The 22,747-nt window shown below is 42.7% G+C and overlaps 1 protein-coding gene across 1 annotated transcript in view; it reads right to left on the bottom strand.

Annotated features, from left to right (window-relative positions):
* The window catches only part of ANKMY1 (ankyrin repeat and MYND domain containing 1), a 42,911-nt gene extending 22,837 nt beyond the window's left edge, over positions 1-20,074 (bottom strand). The window contains exons 1-10 of the mRNA XM_054983901.1: positions 20,016-20,074; positions 18,538-18,835; positions 15,066-15,212; positions 13,891-14,360; positions 10,949-11,165; positions 10,434-10,598; positions 8,499-8,878; positions 6,861-7,032; positions 4,865-5,020; positions 4,031-4,177 (exon numbers count right to left, since the gene is read on the bottom strand). Of these exons, the coding sequence (XP_054839876.1) occupies positions 4,031-4,177; positions 4,865-5,020; positions 6,861-7,032; positions 8,499-8,878; positions 10,434-10,598; positions 10,949-11,165; positions 13,891-14,360; positions 15,066-15,212; positions 18,538-18,835; positions 20,016-20,074 (2,211 nt within the window). The remainder of the gene's footprint in view (positions 1-4,030; positions 4,178-4,864; positions 5,021-6,860; positions 7,033-8,498; positions 8,879-10,433; positions 10,599-10,948; positions 11,166-13,890; positions 14,361-15,065; positions 15,213-18,537; positions 18,836-20,015) is intronic.
* Positions 20,075-22,747: the final 2,673 nt, after the last annotated feature.

Here is a 22,747-nt window from a genome sequence, read left to right on the forward strand (position 1 = left end):
TATTTCCTGAATATATTTGAGTGGTCACTTCCAGAGCCAACTGCCACATCTAAATGCCAAACATTTCAGATGCTTTATAAAATTTTCCAGCTTCCTGTTAACCCCACTGCTTTTACATTAAAACAACAACCTCTCTAGTCCACAGTTTCCTTAATCAATTAAATGAAAGACTGTGATCTGGAGCTGTGCATGGGCTGGAGCTAGCCCAAATACTGCCCAGGAAAACCTGAAGACCAGGAGGGAAGGCCGTACAGAAAGGATTCTTTACTGGCAAATTTACCTTTAAGCAGTGCTGCTTGTTTCCACATGCCCCTGGGGTTCTCCTAGGCCTGTTAAAGGCAGTTCCATTTCTAATTCTCTGGGTTGGGAGTCTTCCTAAATTTTCTGATCAGGTATTTTATTTTGTGTTCACTGACCAGAAGGCATCAGGCTTCTCTGGGCACCTTACCAGCTTTCTGCACCTGCCACTTGGGCAGCTTCCATTTGAGACTGTCCTACCCCATCATACAACACCGTTTCTTCATTCCATCTCCACACCAGAACCTCATAGACATCCCCATTTCCACGTTGGCCCACTGGTGACATTATTTTTGACTGAAAACACCATTTTAAGCCACAACTGGCCCTGGCTTTGGTACTGCATGACTACCCCATTCCCTGGACCCAGAAATCCAAAATCTCCACTTGATTTTACAGGGGATCCTATTCTACATGAACCATTCTGGAAATATTTATATTACTGTTTATTTATTTATAATAATTTATTATATAAATGCATTTCTGGACATTCGTCGTCAGGACATGCACAAACCCCGCATTAAAACAAGACGAGACTTCCTCAGAGGTGGAGCCCTTCCCCTCTATAAACCCTACTGCACACTGGAACCCTGGATAGTCAGAGCACCCAGAGGGGAACCCTGAGACTGCCACCCAGGAGGAAGCCCTACCCAGGGAACCAGAAAAGGTGGAGGATTAAATGCACTCTAAATGGACCTGCTTGTTTCCAGACCTGCTGTAATCACCCTGGCCCCACCCTCAGATCCTTAAGGACAGAAAAAGAAACAAGCCCAGTGTTAGGACTTTTACTTTCTTTGGGGTAGATTTTTCTTTTAATCTTTCCCTTAACACCCTCTGGGTAGTTTGCTGCCACCAGGAATATTATATTCCAATATATTTTATTTAAGTTTTCCCTTTGGTAATGTTCCTAAGCGTCAGGCTCCTTCGTGGTTCTATGTGGCCCTGAGGATAGGAATGGGATATAGCAATGACAGCTACTCTGGGATATAACAAAACAAAATAAACTTTTATTTAGTCAAGAAGCGTACTGGTTTCATAAACGTAGTTCTCGGTTCTTAAAGTTGCTTCATTTAAACTCATTCATACAGATCTCTTCTAAGGCTTCACACACAGCCTCTTTCTCTAACTCAATATTTCTCTCACAGAAATGCTTAAAACTCCTCAGGCAGCACACAACTAGCCTCTCTTTCTCTCACTCACAGAAATATTAAACCTGCTCAGGCAGCACACAGCTGGCCTCTCTTTCCCTGACTGCGTGTCCTTTCACAAACATGCTCAGTTCAGGTTCCACACAGGTTATATTTCTCTCATAAATACTTCAATATACTCAGGCAGCACACAGCTAGCCGGCCTTCTTCTGACTGCCCCTTTGCTCTCTGCACTGCCAGTCTAAACTGCATTCACTCCGCCCACACTCTCAGTCATCAACCAATCATATCCCTCTCTTTCACCCCCACTCTTCACCTAGCTCAAACCAAGCATTTAAAGACACATGCACACATTTACTTGAAATCATTACACCCAGGCATCTCATTTCAAAGCCCTTCTTGAGAAGGGTTATTTTACTTCAAAATCTGTCAGGACCAAATCCCCATCAGGCAGCATAAAAGGTGGGGTGGCCAGGCAATCTACAAAAGTAGATGCAAGTTGCTAGTGCAACACTCCTATGGACCAGCTCCTACTATCTAGCTCCTGCACTGCCTGAATAGCTCCTCTGTTACTAAGCACTCATTGATCCATGCCTAGCTTGCTGGTGGCCTGGCTGACTATCATATATGCCTGTCTGCATATCTGCCATGAATGTATTCTGTGTTGTGTGCTGGCCCTCTGAGGGCATGAGAAGTTTCTTATTGATGTTAAGACAGTAGGTTATCTCACAAGTATTTACTTTCTCTTTCCCGATGCTTCCAGCAAGTGTCCTTGAAGGCTGGCTGTAGCCAGCTCGAAATGTATCCTTCTTGGGAACTGAGATGATTTCATTCTTAGTTCTGTCTAGCCTAAACCTAGCTTCTCTCTTTCACCCCCCTGGCTCTTTTGCGCCCAAAACTTTAACGGTCCTTATCCTGATTTATGTCACTTCTGCCAATTCAGCTGCCTGAGTACCTTGAACTTGATGGATCTCTAATAAAGTTACTTCAACCAATACACCTGTGTGTTTGCTGTGGAGAACTTGGGGATTCTACTTGCCAAGGACTGACACTGACTCAGCCAGCCTGCGCCAAAACAACAGGACCTTTCCATTAAGTCCTTCATGAAAGCCTGAAGGTTAAGCTAGACATGCAAGTTTTTAAAGAGTTGGGTCTCGGGAACTTGGCAGCAGTTTTGAGGAATGGCTGTTAAAGGAGAGCCCAATGGCCTCAGAATGCCTCCATGGGGGAGGAGGGGCTCCTCCCTTCCCCCTCATGCCATTTCCTCATGTCTTAATAGCACGGGAGGAGTTTTTCCCATTTTGACTACTCCACATGCACAAAATACGCCATGGGGAGCAGAAAAAACAGGGTGGAAACCTCCCTCCCATGCTATTTTGACATAGGGAAACAGCTTGAGGGGGGAGGGAGGAGCCCCTCCTCCCCCCCCATGGAGACATTCTGAGGCTGTTTGAGCTCTCCTGTATTTTTTAACAGCCATTCCCCTAAGCCACTGTGTGACTGCAGGGATCTCAAGTTGAGTCAGGGAAACCCAGACCCAACTCTTTAAAAATTCTGCACATCTAGCTTGACCTTAACTTAACAGCTGGGATATTATTACTCAAGATCTGAGTTTTGAAATATGAGGCTTTACTATTATTTGTGACTTCTCTCAGCAGTCAGAGAAGCATCTCACTCAAAATGGAAGAGGTAGGATGGCATCCCCTCTCTTATGTTTCAAGAGATGCCTACTGGCCTGCAGACATTGCGGAATTCCTCTCGTGGTTTGTTGCTGAATGACTAGAATCAGCCTCAAAATCCAAGCTCTTGACAACACTGCATTCACCCTGCCTTTGGTCTGAATAAGTTAATTAGGGTATTCAACAACCTTCAAAACATAGGGCTTCTTTAACTTCTTTAGTATCCGTTTGTGTGATCTAGTGGTGGGGCACTGTTACCTGGACCTATCATATCATTTAACTCCAGGGCTGCAAAAGTCTGACAGAAGAGGCAGACTGAGACAAGGTCTTCATTTCCTCTTCAACATACCAGGTTTCAGTCACCGATTAGGTTTAAGCAGTTTGTTTTATTTTCTTTCAAATGTAGCTATCTAAAACATTACAGGAATTGCATTTAATAATATCTGTGTTTATGTTATTTTAAAAATGTCTAACAAAACTACACACCTAATAAAAATACAATGAAAATATTTATCCAGCCTGGCAACCTAGCATTCTTGGTCAAGAATTCAGACCCCTGCACAGGATACCCATATCCTGTAGAAGACCACTGGCAGGTAAGCGCTGATTGCACATCTGGCTTTGTACCCTGAGCATTAGATTTAATGCAGTGGCCTAGATGCCAGTTCCCAGATGACTGAAATTCCTCAAACTACTAGGCCCTAAGGCTTTGAGATCAGACCTTCTATATTAACAAAGAAGAGGTAGTTCAATGTTTCTCACAGAAAAATAATATACAATTCCTACTTTAAAAACATGATTTCCTTACCAAGGTAACATCTGAAAGATTGGGAGGAGTAAAGATCACAAATGCAAGTGAAATAACTCAACTGAACAGAAGAGAGGATTCATACACCTACTGCTCACCTTATGATTGTCCTCCCTCTCACAGGCAATATGAAGAGGTGTCCTCCCACCTTCCTCTGGGATAATGGTACATTCTGTGTAATAGCCTTTGGGTGGTCCAGTTTCATTATATAGTTTCATCATTGATGTTGCTTCAGAAGGTTCAGCCTACAGGGAGAAGTGGGAAAGGAAATCACAAATGCAGATGGCTACAGGCACCTCAAGAAGTCACACAGTCTGTTGCCCATTATGGGATCAGGAATTATCCTCCCTAAATTACCCCTTGGAGGCGTTTATTTCCTCTTCAACTCCTCTTAGCAATTTACACTACACAAGCATTCTAACAGCACACTAAAAAGTGCTGCTGCTATTCAGAGCTACATGTATTCAATGCATAAGCTCTGCCATACATATCAACTCTCTTATTCTGAATCAGACTAAGTGGTTAATGCAACCTAGTGCTGTCTACTCAGACTGGCAGCAGGTCTCAGACAGAGGACTACCCATTTTGACTGGAGATGCTGGTGGCCAGGCCCAAAGATTCTCTGTCTGAATAGCAACAGAGGAAGAAAAGTGGACAGACTAAGAGAAAGATAGTCTAGTGATGCCATCCAAAGCAGAGCTATGCCCTTCTAAGAGACTGAAGGCATAGCTCTTTTTAGGATGGCACTGTTAGTCATGGAACATTGTACATATATGGAGAAGTTTGGAACTGAATGAACCAATATATATTGTTGTGATCCCCTTTTATGTGTGTGTTCTCCCCCCAGAAATACCACTTTGCAAAAAACGAAGGCATTGTTTGATTCTACCCCTACAGATCTAAATGGCAGTGTTGGGATTAGAAAAACATACCTTTTGGAGGCCAACCACGTCTTGTCTGTAAATGTCATCCTTATCTTCTGCCCTAATATCAGGGTCTGTTGCTGAATGAAGAAGTAATTCTGTTATTTTAACCCCTTCTTCAGCTGAAAGGGCAGCAGCAATATGAAGTGGAGCTACACCACCAAGCTGAAAAATAAATGCTAGATTTAGTCCCGTATCAATCACATAAATATTTAACTAAAATGTGGTTGTTTTTGCTTTGCACAAATAAATTTTTTTAAAAATGTGTTCGCAGCATAGTTTATCATATCGTAACATAGTATATGATATAGTATATCATAGCAATGAGCCACTCCAGCTTTAAATGGAGTAGGAGAACCACTTCAACTAAGACTGAAGTTTAAAATTAAAGATACCCCAGTCCAAGACAGCATAAAGAGACACTTTTTAACATCTACATAAAACAGCTGGGTGAGGCACAATACAAGGAGCTGGTGCTGACATTTAAAGCCCTTTTCAGTTTGTGGTCAACATATCTGAAGGGCCGCCTACTCCCTTATGAACCCACCCTACCACTGTGGTCATCTTCAGAGGCCTGCTTCAGGTGCCTCACTCTTCCAGGATTGTTGGCAACCCAGGAGAGGGTCTTCTTAGCAGTGGCATCAAGCCTCTGGAACTGTCTCCCTAGGGAGAGGCGCCTGTCCCCTCCTGTTGCTGCCTTCGCTAAAAGGTGAGGAATTTTTTGTTTCACTTGGCATTCCCTCAGTGAGCCTCCTTCCCCAATGTTTTAACTATTGTTTTTATTTTTTTGTATTCATTTTAAGTCCTGGTTTTAAAATGATGTATCTGTGTACCAATTTTAATGTTTTTTAAGATGAGATTTTAATTTATTTTAATTTGTTAGCCACCTGGGTGGCCCTATGAGGGTGGAGGCAGAGTAAAAATCTTGTAATAAATTAAATTAATAAAGCAACACTCCCCATCTAACCCTTCTTTGGGAACTTTCCCTACCACATTTCAAAGAGAAAAAAAGCTTCTCTGAATACCTGTCACATCATCACAAACAAGCAGACCAAGATCAATCGAGGGTTCAAAATCTGGCCCAGCTCAATTCATATACAAGATTGTTCTAAGTTCTTGATATCTTTCTCCATAGAAACTAACTAAATCAGATCCATTATTAAGATCTGGTGACAGTGATAAAATTAAACTTATCTCTGTACCATGAAACACACAAAAATTGTTGCTCTAAAGCAACTGCATAAAAAAAGATAGGTTGGTACGACTGAACTGACTGCAGCTATCATTGCCAGATGTGGTGAACGGTGTCATTGCACAGCAAAAGGTGAAAAAGCAATTCTATATGCTTATGCACACATCACCTAAAAGACATTTCAATCATCACAAAGACTGCTCACTTGAAGCAAAAATATCAGCTAAAGGGTCTGCAGCAGACAACACAACAGAGTGGGTGTCCTTCAGAACATAAACTACTTTGTATGCAGATGCCAAAGGATGTGTTTTAAATGCACAATATAAGAAGAAACCAAATACTCATTAAAAGTTGTTCTGCTTTTCAAAAAACTGTAAGTATCATATTTTCGGCTTTGGTCAGCTGAGAAGTATTTACTTCCCTACTTTTAGGGCGGGAAGTATTTTAATAGTCAACTGAACAAGTCATGCAACCATTTCTTCTTGATATCCCAAAGCTGAATCTAAAAGCCAGCATTTCACTAGATGAGGCCTACACAAACTATGAACCACCAAGCTAAATATTAAATAAGCCTACCAAGGACTTCTGGTTTGGATTCCCACCTTAGACTGTAATAACATGGACTCTCAAACATATGGCAAACCACCATCTCTGAATAGTGGATTATACTTGGGTTGATGGATCTCAGGCTGAGCAGGCTTGAACTAGACTCTAGAATTAATACAGGGGCCTGATAATACTAGTGCCGCATAAGTTACTGTCACATTCTACATCTCAGTGCTGATATTTATCAAGGCAACAGGTTGTCCTTACTTTGGTTGGAAGTCTTATATCTGTCCTTGCTCCAGCTTCTAAAAGTAGCTTCACTACTTCCACATCTGCAGATTTCACAGCAAAGAAAAGGACGTACATAGGGATGCTGCATATATTGGGATCTGCACCTCTCTTTAGGAGTAGTTTGATTGTAGTCAACTTCTTTTTGTTCCTAAAATCAGCAAAAGATAGGAGTCCTATCAATTGTTAAGATCTCTCAAAACATTATCAGTGTTTCTAATCCTTGAATGACACATGATGGTACAAAAACAAAAGATTCTTTCATGCCCTACTAGGAACGTATCCTTAAACGTAAAAGGTGAGCCGTATTCCCGACAACTCACCTTTTATGTGGCACAGGCACAGTTTGCACGCCTGCGGGAAGGACAGCCCATCTCCCTTCTCTTCGCTGCCGCAATAAGCCAGCGGAGGGAAGGGCCTGCCCGCCTGTCAAGCTGCCAGCCCTGAATAGGGGTAGCCAGGTGGTCCAACGGGCAGGCGCACCTCCCTCCCTTCCCTTCACCACTGGCCGATTCTGGGAGCAGAGGGAAGTACCCGCCTCTCTCCCAACTCACCAGCCCAGATTGGAGCAGCCAGGTGGCCTGATAGACAGACGTGCCTCCCTTCCCTTTGCTGCCGGGATCAACCAGCGAAGGGAAGGGCTTGCCTGTCTGTCAAGTTGTCAGCCCCGGATCCAGACGGCCAGATGGCCCAACGGACAGACGTACCTCCATTCCCTTCGGCACTGGCTGATCCCAGTGGCGGAGAGAAGCACCCACCTACCTGCCAATCCACCAGCATGGATCGGGGCAGGCAGGCAGCAGGATGGGTGGGCCGCTTGGCAGCCCTCCCCCGCCCCAATTGGGGTGCCAGGGAGGGGCAATGTCATGCCCTGCTGCCCTGCCCTCTCCCTCTGCCCTGATCTGGGTGCGGCAGAGAGGGCAATGCTAGTCTAGGCCCAGGCACAGCTGCCCTGCCCTCCCCACACCCAGATCAGGTTGCAGGTTTCTCCACAATGGGCTTTGTTGCTAGTAATTTATATTTGGGCAGCAGTCCTAACCTTGAAGGATAAAACTAGACTGCATTCAAGTGCAATCTGATGCAGAGTTACTCCAGTCTAACCCCATTAGATTGTACAACCGGTGTAAGAACTGGAGAAAGCAAAATGCAAACAAAAGACACAGAAATCAATTTTCTGGATGTGATTGAACAGGATAAAGGCCTGAAATTCAAAATGATCACAAAAGCCTTTTGGCAGATTTCAAAACTTAGCCCAATAACTGCTACAGTTATGTATTATACATCACTCAAAAGAAGGTGCAAGCCTTCCATTGCCAAAAAAAGTGTGCTTCATATTTGTGACATTACAAATACTAATCCACCCAAGAGATACATTGCATACCTACCTTCTCTACACCTACCACCAAAAACTCTCATACCCACCACTACTGCAGTCAACTGTCCCACCTTGTTCTCTGACCAGTTCCAGAGACATCATGTGAGGTGCTCCAAACTTCATTCAGAGAAACTCTTCTTTGTAGGATCAGGCAAGTTTTTACTGCTGGAGGAGAACTCAACTTGGACTACCCCAACAGCAATAACTACACAGTAGCTCTGTTTTCTTCTACAGTCACTTACTCTGTTATGGATATCACCATCCTTCTCAATGTGCCTTCATGCTGAACTTCCCCAACATCCGGAGTGTAGGGTATTGTCAACATATGTTGGCTGAGAACAGCTGCGCCACGCTGCAAGATTTCTGCAGTGACAGGCATCTTAAAGTTGTAAATACCATAGTGGGTCTCAAGGCTGTCTGAGGTCCTCTTTTCTCCATCTTGAGATACCACATCCTCCGATGTATTAGCCTCAGACTCTGTGCTAGAATCTGTCTTATCAGCAGAGACAGCTACTCCCCCTGCAGATGCAGGGGCTGAACTCAAGGACTCTTTCTTTTCTGCAGTGTCCATAGAAAGCCGAGGAGCCTCTGGCTGTGTCCCTGAACCTGATGCTTCTGGTTCCTATATAAGGAAAGCATGAGGCATGGCTATTTCAAAAAAAGGGATCATTCTGCACTGAAAATACAGCATTGCATCACTGTTCTCAATCTGAATGTTGGTGGTGGTGGAGAGTGGCCTCAAGTCATAGCTGACTTATGGTGACCCCTCATGGGGTTTTCATGGCAAGAGACTAACAGAAGTGGTTTGCCACTGCCTGCCTCTGCAACCCTTGTCTTCCTTGGAGGCCTCCCATCCAATGACTAACCAAGGCCGACCCTACTTAGCTTCTGAGATCTGACAAGATCAGGCTCACCTGGGCTATCCAGGTCAGGGCCAGTCTGAATGTTAATACATATGTATTCATAAAGGCAACAACAGTCTAATCAAGCTATATTAATTAAGGATTTTATTCAACTAGAATTATCAAACGATCTGTGTATATGCATGTCCTCTCAGCAGAGAACAGACAGCTACTTATAATGAAGAAATCATCCAATGGCCATAAGTGACGAGGCTTACTCCTCACTTCTTAACACAAATTTCAACACATTTGCTACAGTGCATCTAGGTGGGGGGAAGGTATATGTGTCCACAAGAATTAATTCTTTGATGTTTCAACATTATTAAAATTCTCTCTGCAATGGCATATGAAAACAAAAGGAAGTGAAAGATGGAGCTCACGGTGCAGGGGGGGAGCAGAGATGCAACAGTGTAATGAAATGGGACAAATACTGGGGTGCCGGGGAAAAACAGAGAACTCTGGAAAAATGCAACAGCATTGCCCAGATTTCTCTAGATTCTGAACTATAACCAAATACTGCCTGTACATATTCAAGATTATCATTAAAACTAGAAAGACTTGAAAAAACTGTTTTAAAATCAGAAAAGGATACTTAGGTAAAATCCCATTTTTGCAAATGTGTAAATTTGACACCTATTTCTGTCACCCTACTTACATAAGAAGCATATTACAAAATAAAACCACTTTGCATCAGCTTCATGCATGGTGGCGAGGTCTGGCGAGGAGAAATCAGCCACAAACTATGCCTGCATTCCAGACATTTATGAGCCACTGCCCACATATCTCAAACTTCTGGCTCTTCTGCACTTACTGCTATACACAATAATTTAACATGTCAGATTCCACCCTAGTATCCAGTATCACAGAAATTAAAGCCTAGAATATACATCTCAGGGCCTACATCTGAATTGCTCTGCTTTTAGATGCCCAATACTCTGCCCAATACTTGTTTTTTGCTCCCCTTTCTTATTTTGAAATGTATTTTCTTTTAACAGCCACAACTGTTAATCTAAGAGATATACGAGTTGTGCCCTGGATTGTATTCAACACTTCTCTTAACTATACAAACAAGGGGGCAATTTATTCAACTTCAAGACAGCCCTAGGATGCAAAGCAAAGCAGCTGTCCAATTGGTATTACCTCTTACACTTGATCAGATTTGAGCAAGTAGCAAAATCATTCAAGAAAAGAACGTAAACCTGAAGCAACATTTAAAAAATAGTATGCAGTTCACACAGTTGTATTTCAAAGTTACAGATTTATGAAAAGACTGACCTCTTTTCTAGAGATATTCCTTTCAGCAATATTGGGCTGAAAAGATTCTGCAGGGAAATAACGAATAATGCACATAGATAGGGCTGATAATCCTTCATCACTGCATTTATTCACATCAGCCCCATTATCGAGAAGAAGATTGATGATGTCATCATGGTAATTTGTCTGCCAAAGGAAAAATATTGAGTCATTTTCATACAGAAGGAATGTATTTTTCTGAATCCTAATATTTTTCAAATCTTAACTTGAAGGGAAAAAAAGTATCAAGTTGTGGGTCCGACTCTAAGATAGAAATGTACTCTACAAAGATAAGATTTCATGTTGCTAAACAAGAATTTCTTCCTGAACTTGCTGCTCATGTTCACACCTGCTGTTGTGAAGTTGATCATCAATTTTTTTTCACAGCTATGCTATTAACAAAGAGGCATACTGTCACAGCAGGAAAGAGAAAATTAAAATCAATCCATTTTTGCCTTAAGGCAGCTTAATACATGTCGTAAAATTTGGAGTCTTACAGCAGCAGCAGCAAGAGCCGTGTAGCCATGTACATCGGCTACGTCTGGGTGGACCAGGTTGTCCTTCAGGACTGTATATACTCCATTATAGTTTCCTTCAGCTGACTTCTCAATCAGCAGTTCAGATGCAAGCTCTTTGGGGCCTTTGGATCCAAATCGAATACGATGGCCTCCCAGAATGAAATTAACATCCCAGTCAATGTCTGCCTGACAGTGCCTAAATGTAAGCAATAATATGAGACAGTTAGAAATACAATTGAAATATATGATCTCTGTGGTTATAACTTCCCCAAAATGTTCTGTCAGCCTTGCCTTTCTTTGCCCGCAAGGACGCACAGATCGCCTTTCTCTCATCCACATATGTGGAGAACTGTTTAGTTTCTTTGTGTAAAGCAGCTGCTCTTAGGCTGTATGAACGGAAGGAAAGATTAGGCACGTATGTGTGTGTGTGTGTGTGTCTCTCTCTCTCTGAGGGATTTCAGTTCAGACTGCAGGCAGGAACCTACATGCGAACAGCCCTGTTGACTCATATCAATGGTTGGTCCTCCATCTAGTCCAGCATCTTGTTTCAACACACAGGGCACCGAGGCCATGGCCTCCCCAAATGCTGCCTCCTAGCACTGGTATTCAGAGGTTTTCTGCCCCTAAACGTTGAGGTTCCCATAAGTCACCCTGGCTAGTAGCCATTGATGGGCTTCTCCTCCATGAATCTCCTTTTAAAGCCATCTATACTCGTAGCCATCACTACATCCATTTCCAGTGAAGTACACAATTTAATGACTCATTGAGTACAGAAGTATTCCCTTTTGTCCATCTTCAGGCTACTGCTCATCAACTTCATTGGGTGCCCCCCAGTTCTAGTGTTATGGAGAGGGAGAAAAAGTTCTCTGTATCCACTTTCTCCACCACATGCATAATTTTATAAACTTTCTCATGAGCTCCCAGTCATATCTTTTCCTAAACTGAAAAGTTCTAGATGCTTCAATCTTTCCTTACAAGAAAGATGCTCTGGTTCCTTATTCGTCTTGGTTGCTGTCTTCTGCACTTTTTCCAGCTCTGCAATATCCTTTTTTGAGATATGGTGACCAAAACTGTATACAATATTCCAAATGAGGCTGTACCATAGCTCTGTACAAGGGCATCGCAATATTAGCCATTTTATTTTCAGTCTCTTTCCTAATAATCTCCAGCAGGATGTTTGCCTTTTTCACCACTGCTGTTCCCCAGGTCAACATTTTCATAATAACAATAATAACAACATTCAATTTGTATACTGCCCTTCAGAACAACTTAATGCCAAAGTGTGTTATTATTATCCTCATGACAACCACCCTGTGAGGTGGGTGGGGCTGAGAGAACTCCAAGAAGCTGTGACTGACCCAAGTTCACCCAGTTGGCTTCATGTGGAAGAGTAGGGAATCAAACCCAGTTAGAGTCCTGCCACTCATGACTACACCAAACTGGCTCTCATTCAGCTATCCATTGCAATGTCCAAATCTCTTTCCCTCTCACTCTTGGCCAGCTCAAACCCCCATCAGTATATAGCTAAAGTTAGGATTGTATGTCCTAATCTGCATTACCTTACAATTACCTACATTGAAACATAAGATGATGTATATTGGAATAAAACATCCCCAAAAAATCCCTCCACATAGCCAGATAAGAGGATAAAATAGCTTCTTGCTATTCATCCCCCCCCAAAATCCCTTCACATAGCTAGATAAGAGGATAAAATAGCTTCTCATTGGCATAGCAGTTTCTTTGTGGATTTCCCCCCCTTGCGTAGCATTCAGTCATATGCCCTGCAGCCTTATGGGGCAAAGCCCTAACAGACCTTTATCCTCTCAGTGAGGTCTCTCCCTTCTTCCAGCAGTTCCAAGACAATGGCCCTTGGCAATGAGATGAAAGAAAGCACACCCATCTGAAGATAAAAAGACCGCTGGTTCCCACTGCACCTCCATATTCCTTCCAACCACCACATACTAAATGGGAGAGGGAGATGGCCCAGGAGCCACTTTTATCAATTCCTATACTTTAAAAATTTTAAAGAATAATGTTTTTACAGAAGGTTATCTATGAATCTCTGACAAACAGAACCCTACCAGTAGGACTGGGATGAAAACAAAATCAGTGACAGGTTATGAACTCTTTGGTGTAAGTTAAATCACTGTTGTATAAATATGGAGCATTCAGGTAACTCAGCAGCAGTTAAAAGAGCAGATGAGCATATGAAAAGATGGTGTAAGATTTTAAAAACACCATGCAAGGATAACCCCAGTACATGACTAGGAAGAAAAACCATAAAAATACGGTTTCAGCAGCACTGTTTTTCTATGCAGTCACCTGGTGGTGGAGATTGCTGTCAAGTTGCAGGTGATCTCATAGTTTTCAAGATAAGAGACTTTCAGAGGTGGGATTTGTCATTGCCTGCCTGTGTGTGACAACCCTGGACTTCCTAGATGGTCTCCCATCCAAGTATTAATCAGGGCCAACCTTGCTTAGCTTCCGAGATCTGACTAAATCTGACAGCTATGATGATTCTCTGACTAAATATGAATGTACACAGATCAGGAGATGGAGTACAAGAAGGGATGAGCCAGCGCTAGGCTCTTGTGACCCTTTCTTATATGCCCAGGGTAATGCTGATTTCCACTTTGGGATCAAGAAGGAACTTTCCTCCAGGTGAGATTGGCCAGGAACCCTGGAGATTTTTTGCCTCCCTCTGGGCACACAGCAGGGGTCAATGTGGGAAGTGCAGGGGGGGAATACCTGTGAATTTCTTGCATTGTGCATAGGGCTGGACTAGATGACCCTTAGGGACACTTTCAGCTCTATGTTTCTACGAGAGCGGATTAACCTGGGCTATCCAGGTCAGGACAGGTAGTCACATCAAAGATCAAATTTCCCCCAGCATCCATTATATCCCACCCATCAAAGCTTACCTATATTTATAGATGTGTTTCTGCATTCTGACCATTAAAGGGGTTATATTAGTAACTGGCCATGATTCTTCATAAGGCATTTGTTTTTTTCTCTTAAAATAATGCAAATCAAACTCTTTCCAGAAGGAGCAAGTAAGAGGAAGATGATCGGCATCAATTGAGTATATATACATTTTTTCAGGCAATGTGTAGCTATCATCATTTAAGAGAAGACGCTTGTAGCAGTAAAAAAACGGGTCCGTCGCCTCATTCAGGCTCCCCTCTGTCCTGTTCTCTTCTGAAATATATTGTTTATTGTCCTCTGTCTCAAAATAGGCATTGAGTTCTGGGAACTCCAGAAGAGAAAAATGCCCAGGAATTTCAGTACACAATTTGATTATATGATTTCGATGCCATAAGCCAACATCTTGACTATCATCTGGATAACTTTCAATCCCTGGACCAAATCTCTCATCAGCCTTGTAAAGCCCCTTTAGAAGAAGAAAAAAAGGATGTAAAATAACACAGTGTTAACTACACTTACACAAATAATGCTCTCAGACTGCCTAAACACAGTCAATTGAATTATCACATTAGGGGTTCAGACAAAGGCAAAACAATGGTTTAATTAAATTAACTCTAGTATGATCTTCCACACATAGGCCACTCCACAAACTACATTAAACCTGAACCTGAAACCATGGTTTGAACTTGGTTTACTGACCACTTGGGTTAGTCTTAATTATAGCTTCAGTTGAATAAACTTAATCCTGGTTTGTTCCTAAGTGCCACCCTCATCACCATGCAGACCAGGATACCAGCCTCTCGCTTACTGTACTTCTTTCCTGTACAATCTGCACCAAGAGGGAAAGATTCAGTACATATCCAAAAGCCATTACCTGGATGGTCTTTATAAAACTGAATCTTTTCCCCCAGTACAGATTGTATGCATGTTTGTACACATTTTCTAAACTACTGCTCAAATTGACTGTAATTCTCCAGCTCATTGCTGTTCTTGGAGCTGAACAAACTATGTACCAACTAACTGAAATGTATTCATTTTTCAGTTTTAAATAAGCAAATGTGTACTAATTCTGCATAATTCAGGGGAGGAAACATGAGCAGACAAAAATGGATACTGCAATTATTTGTTCAACTGGCTCGCTATAACAATGCTACCCAAATTGTCTAATTACCTGATACAGTCTTCCATCTTTAAACTCCATGGTTCCATAGCCTTCTTTATGACTAAGATAAAATGATCCAGTGAATTTGGAGCCATCAGGCCAAAAGTAAGAACCTTTGCCGTGACGATGGTCTTTATAAAATTGGCCCACATATCTCTGTAACAGAAGAGAAAGAAAAAATTATGCAGGTACCAAGATGTAAACTCACAAGTCACCATCCTCAACACAATGGAAAACAGAAACATTGATACACTGTATGGCATGAGAAGGTGTTTATTTCAGCAACTGCTGAAATAAGTAAGAAAGCTATACATAGTTAAAGGTACACGTCACTAACAGAGCAGCTACAATGAAATGAAGAAATTTTAAATAGTCATAAAAGGCATGTTATGCAGTCTTCCTGGGACTGCATCACTTCAGAATACAGATGCAGGACCCCATGACTAAATGCTCACCCATATCAAAATCTTCCTGCATGCAGAAAGATAGTAACTCTGAGAGAAAGGCTCTAGTTTTCCACATATGGGTATGATGTATGTTCAAAATGGCAAAGGATGTGTACAGGCTATTTAAACAGAGGAACCTAAAGAGACATACTACCAGTCCTATGTAAGCTTATTTGAAAGTAACCTACGTTGACAGTGAAATTCTAAACAGAGTTACCACCATCTAAGTCAATTGAAATCGATAGGCTTAGACTGGAGTATCTCTGCTTAGGATTTCATTGTGAGTTCAGTTAAACTTATTTCCAAATATATGTGCACCAACAGGACTGTCGCCTTAGACTATTATGTATAGTCTGGGATCTTCAAAAGCCAGGTGCTAGAGTTGCAATGCTGGCAAGGGCAGCTGGCCACTGAGGCACCCCAGGAGGGAGGAGGAATGAGGCTGGAGAGCCTAGGGGACGCTCAGGGACTGGATGAAAACGCTCCGGGGGCTGGCAGTGACCCCTGGGCCAGAGTTTGCCTGCATGTAGACTAAGGGCGTCCAAATAAACCAGGCAGCAGAAAGATTCTGCAAACATAGTTAATAGGGAACAGGTGAAATACAACAGCAATTTCCAGCTGAACTAAAGGTATCTTTCATGCCTCTCTCCCGAAGAATTTTGCGGAAAGAAATAAAGAGAGGATTTAACTAATATTTTCAACAGCTATTGAACGTGGTACTATTCATTTGCAAGTCAGAGAGGCTTATTCCACTTGACTACATCTAGGGGAATGACTGCACAGAAATATATTGGGAATTACAACATTTAATAAAAACTCAATATACAGAGGATAAAGTTCAAACCAAGCTAGTAACCCAGATCAATCCAGGATCTGCAGCTTTGGAAAATTTCATTAATATTCGATTTATTACTAAGAATTACTTTCATTGCAATCAGAAAAACAGGAGGAGAGCATACACCCACTATTAGAAAGATTTATTGAATTCTGATTTTTTTTTCTGGTAAACATGATTAAGCATAAGCAATGAAGTTGGAGCAATCTACTTGACAAAAGGAAGAAAAAATACAGGCAGTTATACCAGACCCGAACTATGTGCTGTTCAATAAATGTATGACTATAATTTATGGCCAAAACAAATATTTTACCAAGTGTGGGGGAAAAAACCTCCTCAACCCAAATCTCTAGTAGGGATAATCCATGGACAGAAACAGATTTTTACAGCATGATGACCACCTGGCTCTGTTTCTCCACATGCAAAAGAGTGCTTGTGAAGACAGGGAGGGAGCAACACTAGCACCAGGAATTCACACTGCATCAAAGGCACATCTGATAACACTGAACACTTATGAAGCATACCAAATTCAAGCACCCCTTCCTCTTCTCCTTTTCTCACTAAATAGGTGGCACTCAGCACTGTTTGGCACAGAAAAAGGGGAATCTTAGGTATGAAATATGAACACAAAAGCGACACGATTTAATGCGCAACTGAATTTCTAGTTTATCTCAAACCTAGGGCTAAAGGCAGGTTATATGGTAAAAAAAAAATCACAAAATCATAGTAAAATGTCCCAAATCCTTAAATCCCTAAAACTGATGATCAAAAAACCAAATTAATTAAGATGGTTGCAATGCTTTTGGAAAATGCTCAGCATCAGGTTTTGGTAAATACTGCATAAAGAAATTTCAGTGCTGCAGGACAAACTCTAAGAATGACCCTTTGGGGCTTTTTGCTATCTGAACTTGTTATCATATGAAATAAACTAAAGGAAGTCCTCAGCCCTTCTGAGAATGTAAAGGAGATCCCTGTACAGTATGATTCAGCCTTATTCATATTTGATGGAACACAAGCATAAAGATAAATCTCCCACCTTTTTCACGAGTTGAAATACATGCAGAATAATTACAGAAAATTAAGTAATGAATAGTACAGAATAGTTACAGGTTTACTCACTGTGCAAGAGGCTTCTAAATAAATACATAAATACCAAACCAGTGAGAAAAAGATATATCCTAGAAAATGTGGAGAAATCAGAAATCAGATGAGAGCCAGTTTGGTGTAGTGGTTAAGAGCATGGGACTCTAATCTGGAGAGCCGGGTTTGATTCCCCACTCCTCCACTTGAAGCCAGCTGGGTGACCTTGGGCTAGTCACAGTTCTCTGGAGCTCTCAGCCCCACCCACCTTGTGGGGATAATAACAACATACTTTGTAGACTGCTCTGAGTAGGCATTAAGTTGTCCTGAAGGGCGGTATATAAATTAAATGTTGCTGTTGCTGTTATGAGGATACTATGAGCCACAATACCAGAAAGTATCCCCCAAATACTTGAAGAGTCAGGCAAATGTCAAAACTCTGTCTATGTTTATTCAAAAATAAGTCCTATTGTGTTCTATGGACTTACTTCAAGAACACTAGAGGAGCATAAGACTGCACCACGTTTAAGGCCCAGCTCTGTAAAAAGTAATGCTGCATATTGGTAAGTGTGAGGGTAGCCAGAATCACAGTACAAGCAAAGACTTCTGAGTGTTACAATGCATAACTCTTATTTATTATGTAGCTGTGCTATCTTTATTTCATGGAACTCAAAGTGGATGGGACAGGTAGAGTTTCCTGGAGGTCTACCACCCAAGAACTGACCAGCCACTTGCTTAGTTTCAGCAAGGTTGCTACAACATATGCCTTCAGACCATGTTCCAGGCCTTGGTATATGTTGTTGGGCAGACTTTGAAACAAGCATTCCTTATTGTATATACTTTTAAAAAAATTATTGCTTAAACTTCAAACTGAAATTAATGACATTTCTTCAACAATAATGCTGTGAACTATAGTTCATAGTTACTGAGTTAATTGCAACCTACAGCAATTTCCAGTAACACCACAGTAAAGCAATAAACCCTTCGTATTTTAAACAACTTTGCACGTTTTCAAAACTGAAAACGTAATATATTATTATTATTATCATCGTCATCATCATCTAAAATAATGTGGAAGGAGCAGGAACACAAGCCTACACAAATTTTTAATCCAATTTACCTCACCACTGTCCCACACAAATTCTCCATATCCAAGTTTTAGATCAAATCCAAATTCTCCTTTATAGATGGAGCCATCAGGCCACTCTTGAGCACCTGTTGTAAGTTCAATCTTATTATTGTTGAAATCTTCTTCACTAAATCTGTCTTGCCATCCACTACTTTCTTCCCCATCATCTTCTGACTCTTCTTTGTCAGCCTCATAGTCCTGAGTAGACACTGGCTCAATGTCAGTTTCAGTTTCTTCTATTTCCTCTTCTCTTTGGAAGGTGCCATTTTCTGGTTCATCTTTCAATACTCTGAAATCATAATTAAGAAGGAGCCTCAACTTTAACAAACTAAGATTATCTAATGTCGCAATCCTAAAAACAAAAAGGACCACATTAATCGCCACTAGCCCAAAAAGCAAGTTTATTTATTTATTTTAAAGCATGTTTATCCTACCTTTTCTTAAAAGCTCAAGGCAGGTTAAAAAAATCAACTGCAAAACTCCTTTTCCGCCTTTCCTTACAGCTTAAGGCAGCTTACGCATATATAGAAGCTACTTCTATCCACACATGGTATGCACTGATTTACCAACCAGGCTATTTGTGCACATATAAAAAGAAACCACAGAACCACTCAAAACACACACCTCACATTTCTGCCTGCAGAAGTCATAGAATCATAAAGTCGGGGCCTCCAGGGTCATCTAGTCCAACCTCCTGCACAATGTAGGAAATTCACAGGAGTCACACACCCAGTGACTCCTGCTCCATGGCCAGAAGATGGCAAAACACCTCCACGTTCCCCAGCCAAACTGGCCTGGAGAAAACTGCTTCCTAACCCCAAAGTGGTGATCAACATTACACTGGTCGTGTAAGAAGGGGGCATGAGAACTAAGCACTGATGTAACCCTTCCTGCCTTCCCATTCATGATCTGCCTAGGTTCACAGAGTCTCTCTACACAAGACAGCTTACACAAGGACACTCAAGTGAAAGATCTTACACTTGTTTTCCCATTGTGGATGCATGTGCACTCCTAGGGAGACAGCACACTTGAATTTAAGACCACACAAAAAGTAAGTCACTTGAGCGTCTCCATGTAAGTCTTGTGTAGAGACTTTGCACATTACAGAGTACACTGGTTGGATCCTGGGTCCGCATCCTGTGACCTGAGTTGTCACCTATGACTTCCAGTTTCTCAATTCCTACGCACATAGTGCCTGATTCGGATTGTAACTGCAGCATGTGTGAAGGGGCTTCAGCCTCTCCTCACCACTATTTTTCCTACCTGCTGTAGTCCCAGCAGTATACATCTGGGTTTCCCCAACACTTCAAAGAGTACCCCTGCCAAGATCATTTCAGATTAAGAAAAAGTGGGGGAGGGGAGTTGAAGCTCCTACACCATGTGGCAATTCGAATCGGGAACTGAGAAGAACCTGAAAGTCACGTGTGACTGTTACACCTAAGACAGGGGCTGGGGACTCTGGACTCGACCTGTATACTCCATTACGTGTGAAATCTGCATCAGACTTCTGTACCCAGATCAGCTCCATCGTAGCCTGCGTGCCCCAAGCGTGCTTCTATATACGCCAGGACACCCGATTCTTGGGAGCTTCTAGGCTTCCGCTACCGGGCGGCCCACGGCGCAATCCTACGACGCCCACCCGCACCGCGGCTCCAGGAGCAAGTACCCACCCCAGGGCCGCCTTGGCAGTCTGAAAAGCCTCCATCCGGGCAGACACTGAAGGAGGCGAACGCTCAGCCCGCGGCCTCCACCACAGGCCCGCAGCCACAGGCGGGCGCGAGGAGGGAGGGACGTAAGAAAGCACTGGAGCGCTGCTGACCCTCAACGGAAAGCCAAATCGCCGAGGGCGTCCGAGCCAGGTAAGGCCACGCTGACCCGCTCTAGCCACTCCTCTCCCCGCTCCCGCTCGGCCTGCGCCGCGTCTCCGTTCCCATAGAAACCAAGAGGGAGTTTTGTGAGGTGCGGGTGGAGCGTCTTCGGTCCCGCGGGCAAAGTTTCTTCGGATGCCTTCTTTCTCTTGGGGAATTCCTCAAAACTGTTTTTCTTAGAATTATTCTTGGAACAACGAACTTCAATAAACACAAGGCGGAATGGCTCCCTTCGCACGTTCCTTCCTTGATTAATGCCTCTCCCTCCCTTCCCTGTAAAGTTACATTCGCTTCTAGCTGTGAAATAAAAACGGAAGCCCAGGGGCACCCACTTAGAGACTTAACAAACGTTATTCCAATATAAGGTTTCAGAGCTCACTTCATCAACTGTATGACGTGTCCTTCCGTTAGGCAGAAGTATTTCTACTCCATTTATATGTATACTTGTGGGATTTTTAAAAAAAATAATGACATCAATTTGCAAAGTGTTATTCTGTGTTCAAGAAGACAAGACTCTGTTCCTGAGGAATTTGCAATTTAGAATTTAACATAAGGGAGAAAGGTAGAAGTAGGTGTAGCCGAAGATTACTGCCCTTTTTAAAAAATTCCCAGTAAGCATAGCAGCCTTACTTTCTTATAGATAATATCTGATTCTGCCTGATATGTTACAAGAATGTGACTATCATTTGGAAATAAGCTCTCTACATGCTTACAATCTTTATTGTTGAGACTGTGAGCTCCTTTATTGGGTAATTTCAAAGCTGATACATATGGACTTACTCCAAGAACACTAGAGGTGCAGTCTTAAAAGCAGTATTTTTAAAAGCAGTATTTTACACGTGTAAGGTTGCCCCCTCCATTTTGATCTAACATTCTGTGAATAATCTTCTTGTTAGTATCATAAAATGGGGAGGCCTGAGCAATTACAAGAGTAGAAAACAATTTGGAAATTCCACCATTCCCCACAAGATATCCCTATCCAGGATTCTCTAAAATCTCAGGGTCTTGACCATGCTATTCCCACCCACTGATTAAATTACTTTTAAGTGCTCTCAACATTTCATGTTACTGAAACATATTCAGTCCTTATGCTCAGGGTTGAGGAAAGGTGGGATCCTTGTTTTCTTTTGGATAATTTATAAACTCAAATTTTTGTGCATTCTTGGGGAGTCTCTTGAGTATGCGGAGACCCTGGGGTGGATCCAACAAGCTTTTCTGCTGATAAAGGAAGGGAAATGTTTTGTTTGGGATCATGGGATCTGCATGCATGAAAGCCATATGATACAGGATCTGTAATGAGGGAAGTTGGGCAAAACTGAGTGTAAAGCTGGCTGGATCCACCACCACCACCCTCTGTGGGTTGATACATTTGCTGTTTTCATGACTGGGCTGGGACTAGCCACTTTACTCTTAGATTGTGTGGCAAACCCACAGTGTAGTATATTGGTACTATTACTTTATGGATAACTGCCCAAGAAGCCCACAAGAAAGGAGAGGCCCAGGGCTTGTGACCATAGCTGAAGGAGGGGTTAGAGTTAGAACTGCCAGTCCTCTGGTGGGGGCAGGGGATCCCCTACTCTCAGCCTTTGTCCCCCCTGCCACCACTTACCTGGCCAGTGGCGGGGGGTGAGGCCCCAGGGAACTTGCCCAGGAGGCAAAACCTCCCAGGCCAGCACGCAGTAGGCACATTCCCCATGGGTGCAACAATGTCACTTCTAGAAGTGACATGATCGTGTCCAGCTGTGGGCATGCTCCTGGGACCCTGCGAAGCGCAGGAGCATGCCTGCTGCTGGGTACGAAGATGTCACTTCTTGAACTGACATCATCATGCCTGCCCATAGCGCATGTGTGTAAAGAGACCAGCAAGGTAAGTGCCAGGTCATTGCCCCCCCCCCCGCCTCACTAGGTGGATAAGGGGACCTGGCAATCCTAGTTAGAGCTGTAGAGGCCTAGTTGTGGCCTGTTCAGTTAGTTGCCTGTGCGTGTTCCAATAAATGTAGTTCTTGCAACCATTGCTGCCTCCACTACTGATCTTTCCTATGAGGAATTGGGGCAGGAGGTTGTTTGGAAAAAGCCTCACTGCCAAAATCTCCTCCTATAGGAATTTATTCAGGGGTTGGAGCCAGGCTAGTTTCCCTCTCTCCATCTTTTTCCACTTCTCAGCTCTTCAACATTCTGTGCTTTCTGAAGCATATTTAGGCCCAAATTACAACTGATCTCCATAGGGTTGCCAGCCTCCAGGTAGTGGCTGGAGATCTCCTGGAATTACAACTGGTCTCCAGGCCACAGAAAGCAGTTCACCTGGAGAAAACAGCTACGTTTGGGGGTGGGCT

The sequence above is a fragment of the Eublepharis macularius genome, chromosome 6 (genome assembly GCF_028583425.1).
Source record: "Eublepharis macularius isolate TG4126 chromosome 6, MPM_Emac_v1.0, whole genome shotgun sequence".
Taxonomy (NCBI): Eukaryota; Metazoa; Chordata; class Lepidosauria; order Squamata; family Eublepharidae; genus Eublepharis; species Eublepharis macularius.